General features: G+C 41.3%; 1 protein-coding gene and 2 non-coding genes across 4 annotated transcripts in view; 2 read left to right on the forward strand and 1 right to left on the reverse strand.

Moving 5' to 3' along the window:
- The window catches only part of LOC117525472 (E3 ubiquitin-protein ligase DTX1-like), a 49,160-nt gene extending 45,686 nt beyond the window's left edge, over nucleotides 1-3,474 (reverse strand). Inside the window, exons 1-2 of one of the 2 annotated variants that reach the window (XM_034187315.1) lie at nucleotides 3,218-3,474; nucleotides 2,203-2,429 (exon numbers count right to left, since the gene is read on the reverse strand). In XM_034187315.1, the coding sequence (XP_034043206.1) occupies nucleotides 2,203-2,413 (211 nt within the window). In that variant the 5' untranslated portion in view covers nucleotides 2,414-2,429; nucleotides 3,218-3,474. Of the gene's footprint in view, nucleotides 1-2,202; nucleotides 2,430-2,694; nucleotides 2,984-3,217 lie in introns of those variants that run through there. The other variant, XM_034187314.1, reaches the window with a different exon arrangement.
- A 3,505-nt stretch (nucleotides 3,475-6,979) lies between these two features.
- trnat-ugu lies at nucleotides 6,980-7,052 on the forward strand. The gene has a single exon. It is a non-coding gene; the product is annotated as a tRNA-Thr (tRNA).
- Nucleotides 7,053-8,210: 1,158 nt separating this feature from the next.
- trnat-cgu lies at nucleotides 8,211-8,281 on the forward strand. The gene has a single exon. It is a non-coding gene; the product is annotated as a tRNA-Thr (tRNA).
- The last annotated feature ends 162 nt before the right edge of the window (nucleotides 8,282-8,443 follow it).

Genomic DNA, 8,443 nt, shown 5'->3' on the forward strand with positions numbered 1-8,443 from the left:
CAAAAATAACATCCGCAAGGGTCCATACTCTTATTAATTTCACTTTTCCATAATGGAAAAGTGAAATTTTTAAAGTTAATAGTTAATGAGTTATCTTGAGCTTTGTGGTTTATGAAAGAAATATATGTGTACTACAATTTCAAACTAGTTTGCAATAAAAACATGTAACTTGAAAAATTGACCTTTGTGTTACACTTTCATAACAGTTTAGCATATTGTGAGAAATATTTATTTTAATAACAAGAACAGAAAATAATATTGACAAAAGGGTGGGGGGAAATGAAACAAAAAACCCTAAATATCTGTCAGTGGAAATCAATAATTCAATTTACCAATTAAAAAGATTTGCAAGACTATGATCGGACTGCATACACAATGAGCCTATCACTCGACTTCAGCTTGTGTTTCTGAGCACCTCACATTTTTACGTGCCGTGTACCTCTCAATTTGAGTTTTATTTCCGATGAGCGCCACTGTGGCTGATTTTTTTTTTTTTTTTAAAGAAGATACTCTACATCCACACCTCCCAAAAGTAGCCATGTATCTGTCACAGCCAGGTGACCCAGGGGCGCTGCCTTAACCTTTAAGAGTTGCTCCGATTCTCAGCAATGAGGCACCTGTGCACTGTTGTGTCCAGAGAAGCACACCACATGACCAAAAACTGTCACAATGCAAGTGTTATGCATCATCTGTGTCTCCCTCAGCAACCCAAAGTGTATCTGACATCACCCAAGGATCTCTCAGAGAGACCTCATCAGGAAGTAGCAGAGCCCAAAAGTCTTGGACCTTTGTTTTTCTGCAATGGTACTGATATCGCCAAATACCTTACTATATTTGTAGAATGCGCAAATATATTTCTCCAGTTATGTCGGGGTAAAGTGGATCACATTTACACATGCAAAGTGCTCTGGTTGAATTCAGTGACACTGCAAAATTTTGAGATGCCTACCTCCTGTCAAAGTGCAAGACCAGATTTTGGTGACAAGCTGAGCTTTCTCAGTGACAGTCTCATTACCCTGTACATAGATTACAGTCCCGTAGTGTAACCAGGGTAACAGATTGAAGTGTTTTGGATTTAAATGTCATTAAAAGCATGACTGTTTCCACATCAGTTAGCAGTGAAAACATACACAGATACCATCAAATGGTAGCGAGTGGTCACCCCACCGCAAACTCGCCCCAGGCGAAGTCACCCCACTGCAAACTCGCACCAGGTGACGTCACCCCACTGCGAACTCGCACCAGGTGACGTCACCCCACTGCGAACTCGCACCAGGTGACGTCACCCCACTGCGAACTCGCACCAGGTGACGTCACCCCACTGCGAACTCGCACCAGGTGACATCACCCCACTGCGAACTCGCACCAGGTGACGTCACCCCACTGCGAACTCGCACCAGGTGACGTCACCCCAGTCCAGCTATCCATGCTTATTTTCTTAAAGCAAATGGCCATTTGCATGGCAGACGTGCAAATAACTCTCATTCCACTAATTGCCTGGCAAGACCCTGGTGGCGAAGTCGTGAACTATGAAGGTGCTGACACAGCAAATTTGTGCTATTTTTCGGAAGCCATTCGAATAACTCTCATTCCACTATTCGCCCGGCAAGAAGTGTGAAACATTTTCGCTTTGATGCTTCGCCATGCTCTTTTCGTTGTATGTATGATGAAATCGATTAGTGTACTGTACAGAAGACATCTTCAGGTTAAAAAAAATAAAAATAAAAAAAATCAGCAAAATCAGACAAATATTAAAAGAGTTATGACATCTTGAATGCAGTATGTTTGCTTATACAAGTAGTTCCAGGTTTTGCGGTGCAAATGGTGAAATGAGAGTTATGGACATGCTGCTGTGCGAATAGGGTCGGCCTTTCTTAAATAATTAAAAATGACTGGTTTAAAAAGTTAGGGACCTGCCAGTGTGATGGACAGAACTGAGCAACGCGTCCTGCTTCTCCCATCAATGGGCTTTTTACCTGACAGTTACATCCCCCTACCTTAAAACATCTTACTTGCAAATCTTGAGTAAAAACAGTGTATTATGCCACTGGTGTGTATAAATAATTTATTACATGAACACATCAGAAGTTAAATATTGTGTTACTAGAGTGGGGTGACTTCACCTGGACTGGGGTGACTTCACTATGGATCCCATTAAATACCTCAATATACACCCTCTACCCACTGATCTCCATTTCTTACCTGTGTTTTGTCTGAACTGGTGCATGGTCTGGAGATCTATGACGTAGGGCGAGAGCCGGCTGTCCACCTGGCCGAGTACCACGCTCCCTCCGCGCGGGTCGCTGCTCCGGATGGCCGCCTCGATCTGGTGGGAGACGGCGGGGCTGTAGGGCCGCCACCGTCCGTGTTCGTTCAGCCATTCCCACACCACCACAGCGGACGCCAGGAGCATGTTATTACTGTGGGCCCTGGAGACAAAACTGATCATGAATCGCCCGGAAAAACATCCACTTGTTAGCTCCAAATAACGTCAAGAGTCTCCTATCTGCCGAAACATCGCTAGCAGCGAAGGCGAGCCAGACACTTAAAAACAAGGTGGAATTTACACACCACTTTATTTCGCTAAACATGTTTTAATGTTGCTAAAAGTGCGAATGACTCGCTCGCTCTCTTTTTTTTTAGAGAAATAAACCGAAAAGCTAAACAAAGACACGCTAAAAGTGGTTTTCTTACATGTAGCCTCGGCTGAGCTAACGTCAGGAAAAGGCGACACATTCCTCCAACGGCTACCCCGTAACCGCTCGACCGTTAGCTGTTATAACATGTCCACCACCAGTTAAAACAAACGAATAAAGAAGACAAATAAAAGCGGCCTGGATTTGGTGGTAGTTCGTTTGTTCGCTGCTTCTCCGACGAGTCGTGAAATTCCAACAACGGCCTTGACTTCACGTGGTGACAAAAACGACTCCGTGGGACTGAAATATCATTTAATAATAATATCTCCCAAAGCCAACGTCGGAAGGTTTTTTTTTTTTTTTTTTTTTTTTTTTTTTTTTTTTAATCCTTACGTGTTCTGGGCGGAACGTTAGAACACTGAAAAAAAAAAAAAGTCGCGGCGCTGCCACGGTAATAAAAGGAACAGGTTCAACTAGTTTGGAAACAACACTGCACACAAGCAGAAATTAATTGAAATGCCAGCTTTCTTTTCATTCATGTTTACATCTGCACACAAAGCACAGACTTGTTAAACGTGTACCTGTGGGTTAGGGTTCCTCTGCAGGGGCTCTTCACAAAAAAAAAAAAAAAAAAATAAAAAAAAAATCACAACAAAATCGAATAAAATCCCCCTATTCGTCCTTTGGGCTCCAACATGGCCCTTTCGAGTTTTCTTTCCCCGATTTTCAAAATCTTCTTGTTCGCCACTTTATTTAAAGAGAAAATTCAAGCAAAGGACATAAAATTTGTCCATGATTATCCGATCTTTCGTCGTCCATATTCACATAACGTGGTGAAACTCGAAATGATCCACCAGCAAACGCTCCACTTCACTCCACGCCCAGAGACCCCGAGAGAGAGCAGGGACTGAAAACCTCAATAAAGACTGGACCCATACATAACACCCCATCGTTAAAAAAAACAACCTTGTGGATTGTTCCATTTAGCTTTTGGAAATGTTCTTCTGCCTACATTTGACAGTTATAGTGAGAGCAAAACAGTTAAAGTTTATATTATTTGACTGACGGATTTTAAAGTTGATTATTAGAATTTATTTTGTAATGCAGTGAGTTTAATGTTGGCAAATTTAAATGCTTTTCTTAATAATGTGTTTACAATATCCATTTGTAAAAATCCAACTGTTCTAGTGATAAAAAAAAAATGTATTTTTAAAATGAAAAATGTATCCTCAGTAGAATTTGGAAAATGTGTTTTTTTGTGTTGGGAACAGAACATAGTCTTGCTCAGAATAATAGCACCAAGGATCTATGCCAAATGATGATCAGTGTGATCTGAGGTCAAGTGCATTACTGGATACTATAATACAATCCCTATTTATTTATTTAAATTTTTCATTTGGTCACTAAACACACAGGTTTTTACCTTCCTAGCGTAACTAGTTAGCATTCAGTATAGCTATTGGACAACCAATACGTAGCCTTGGGTTTGTTTACTGCTACTTCCTGTTATGTGTCGGACGCAGCTCGGAGAACCGACCAGCGTTTGAAGGACCCAGTATGAAATAAGCAGAGCACGGTACAAAGGCTAACTGAATTTAATACATAACAGTGATCATAATAATAATAAAAGGTGCGGTCTGGCGTGGTGCGCTCCCAGCAGCGCTAATGGTCCAGAGCCAGAAGCTGTTTCGGACCCAAGGACCCCGCCGACACCCCCCAGGTGGCCGCAACAACCGAGTCTGTGAAAGAAGGAACCATTATGTGAGTCCACACTCTACACACAGAACACTTAAAGGTGTACAAACAGCAAACACTTCCTGGCTTGATTACTGATCAGCTTCCAACCTGCAGGCATGGAACATCCCGTTCACAAATCACCACCGCAGTGGAAGCTGATACATGACTAACATACAGCTCAATACAATAAGGTGTGAGGGACACCACATTTACTGACTGTATAACTGTTAGTCACAAAATCCAACGTACCTCAGGAAGTGTGCTGACGAGCGTGAGACCTCACCCTCTCCTCTTTCACAGACCGTGCATCAAACCTGGACATTCTCAGCGTCCGCTGCTGATGAGATGGCTCCCAAGACGACGATCTCACCCGTCTGGTCACAAGGTCGAGTCTCTGGCAAATGCACACTGTGCACTTCAGTCTTAAATGCCAACATACTCCAATCCCTCCAGATGCACCTCAGCTGTGAGTCCTGACGAGTCGCAGGTGATCAGGGTGAAGTCCTAACAGCCTCAGCAACACAGCCACTCAGTCCCAAATGCATGCCACCTGGGAGGAAACACAAAAGGCAAACAAACCGGCAGCCAGGCCCCCCCAGCCATACAACACTTCCCGGGGCATTCCAACAGAATATACCAACTAGGCAAGCATTGTTTTATGGTTGAAGACTTGACTGATATGCATTGGCTGCTGCAGGGGATGAAGTGCCTCCCAGGTTCCTTTTCCTGGGGCCACAGAGCTATTTGTGTGTCCACGGACAAGTATTTCATTTGCGTTCTCCCAGTCCATCCAGCTGTAAATGAGTAAGATTAGGGATGTAATCTGTAATGGACTGGTATTCCTTCTGTGCGGAGAGGTTGACACTCGTCTTGTTGACGTTGCAGAATCCTGGCATAAGCACCTGCACCAATAGGCCTTATAGCCTTTAGCCTATATAGGTTTTTCTATTTCTGTAACAACACAAATCTCCACACATCCATTTTGCATGTCTAGGAAATGATCGGGATTGGTCTCATATACATTTTGTTCATAATTGCATATCAAAGTTGACTTTGGTATGAGACATATACTGTATGTGAGATTGCCATTGGACTGCAGATTGGCCAACCAATATGTAGACTTGGGTTTGATTACTGCTGTGTGTTTCTCTGGGCATTCCAACGGGGTATGTTAACTAGACAAATATTGTTCTTTGATTGAAGACTTTAATGATGTGCATTGGCTGCCTCAAGGGTGGGTGATGATGTGGTCTTGGTGGGGGATGGAGGGCCCACCAGGTCCCTTTTGCCTGGGGCCTCAGAGTGCTACCTGTGTGTCCTCAAACAAGGACTTCATCTGCATTCTCCCAGTCCAACCAGTTATAATGAATACCAGTCTTGGTTGGGGATGTAACCTTCAACGGACCTTCATTCATTTCCATGGGGAGTGGTGCTCATTTGTTGAATGGATGCTGTCCAAGGATAAACACAGGGCTGAATGGGCATATAGGCACATGGCTTATGGTAAATGGACTGCATTTATATAGTGCTTTTTCATCTGAATCAGAAGCTCAAAGCACTTTACAATGATGCCTTACATTCACCCATTCACGCAGACACACTCACACAATGATGCCAGGCAACTTGGGGATTAAGGACCTTGCCCAAGGGCCCTTAGTGATTTTCCAGTCAGTCTGATGTCAAGCCCAAGGCTTAACCACGAGACCATCACTGTATGAAGGTCTGAGAGTAAATAATGGTTTATGCAGCCCCTCGTATGATCCATTTATCTCAAAGGACTGCAAGCTTTTGGCTCCATAGCTCACAGGATAGCAGGCTGGTCTTATAAACCAAGCATCATGAGTTCAAATCTCACTGGATATATATATATATATATATATATATATATATATATATATATATATATATATATATATATATATATATATATATATATATATATATATATAAACCACCCTTACTTTCCTGTAGTGCTTGAACAAACACTGCAACACTTGAACAAAATAAATATAAACTCAATGAAAGTTGTTGGACTTTTGGAGTTGTTACAGATGTCAAACCACTAAGTCCGATGCCTGTTCTTGCCAGCGCTTATGCCAAGATTTTGCAAACTTTGAGTTGCCCACGAGCCCATTTTTCTACTGCTGGAACAAATAAACCTTTGGCATATCTGAATTATTCAATGAAGCAGGTTCTATTTTCCCACTTGGTCTTGGTCTATTCCCCTTCCTCCTCTATCTTGCACTTTCTTTTTGGACAGCCTGAAGGATAAGTCTGCTTCATGGTTCTTTGTTAGTTGCTGCTCTAAAATTGCAAAGGATTTGACAGGAAGCTACTCTAATGGGGGTTTGGAGTCCCAGAGGTGGTACATACCCGATCATAGAATTTAATTGCATTCTAATGAAATAGTCATTTAAGGCAAGAAAAGTCTGGGAGCATGCACTGCTGCGACATGTTGCCACATCCACAGCACCACAAAACTGCTGTGGGTCATGGATGGCAACCACCCAGGCAGACAACTGGTCTAGTAATTACTGTAATGGAATCAACTGTTCATAATCTGTTGCAATGTTTATATAATGCATTTCAAGGATTTATATTTAATAGGCTCTGTAGCTCAGTGGTTAGAGCACTGGGTTTGTAAACTAGGGGTTGTGAGTTCAAATCTCACTAGGGCCTTGTTATGTTTTCTGAATGCGTTTGCTGTTGACAGTAGTGTAGTCGTTAATGCATCTTTTCTAAAAATCATAAAAGACATGCAAAATAGGCCTGTTTTACATTAGAGTTCAAAGGAAGTTAATAAAATAACTACACCAAGCTATGGCTAGTTTATACGGCTTTGACCCGTTCAATTTTTGCTATGTGCTATGAAGTCATGAAAAATGCACACACACACACACACACACATATATATATACATATATATATATATATATATATATATATATATATATATATATATATATATATATATATATATATATATATATATTAATTTTGTCTGTCAATATTTAGATTGTGAAGTTGTGGTAAAATGCCAGAATAAATGGAGCGCATTTCTGCTCCAAGCATTTCACAGTGATGTCTCACATTCACCCGTTCACACATACGCTCACACCCTGATGTCAGGGTGTTGGCATGAAAGATGCTCAACTGCACACAGGGATTAAGGACAATGTTCAGGGCCCCTTTTGTGAGTTTTCTGTGTTATAAAATCCTCAGTCTGGACCATTGTGCGTATTTTTATTTTGCAGATTTGAATCCATGTCATGATAAAAAGTTAAAATAGTTGAATTTTCCATAAGGACTCATTGTTCACTTTGATTGGAGTTTCTCTTGATGTTCAGTCTGCATGTTGCTGCACTCAGACGTGAACACAAAATGAAACAATGAAAGTCTCTAATTACTGGTGACTGCTTTGGAATTCTTGCACTTTGAAACATTAAGAAGTAGGCAAAATAGATGTGATGGATTTTTACATTTGACTAACTATGCTAAATTAAATTGTAAATAAAATTCATAAAAAAAAAAAAACCAAAAACTAAAATCCTGTCTCTTGCGCCCCCTTGTGGCCGCTTAGTTGAACCACACACGATTCCCAGGCGCCCCAGTTCCCATAATAATGTCAAAAGTAGGCTGTACAAACCCAATCATAGAAATTAATTGCGTTCTAATTAAATGTAATGTAATCAACCGATCTGGAGAGAACTTCTTCTAGGCCCTAGACAATTGCTTAATTTGCATATCCTATTGCAACGCCCTCGAAAGTACACATTAGATAAGAAGTCTACAGTTCCCTGTCTTTAAATGACAAATACCACAGATAAATATCTAAGAGGCTCTAGCTCAGTGGATAGAGCACTGGTCTCGTAAACCAGGGGTCGTAAGTTCAAATCTCACCAGAGCCTTAATGCTTTCATGACAAAGCAAGTATTTTCTAATGTCATTACACAATGCAACTTTTATTACAACGATTAAAAACATGCAAGATAGTTGTGTTGTTTCAACAGATTTCAAAGCTAGTTGACAAAACAGCTACCAAACTGTTGCTATTTTGCTGGGTTTGGCCC

This window comes from Thalassophryne amazonica, chromosome 15, assembly GCF_902500255.1.
Source record: "Thalassophryne amazonica chromosome 15, fThaAma1.1, whole genome shotgun sequence".
NCBI classification, from domain to species: Eukaryota; Metazoa; Chordata; class Actinopteri; order Batrachoidiformes; family Batrachoididae; genus Thalassophryne; species Thalassophryne amazonica.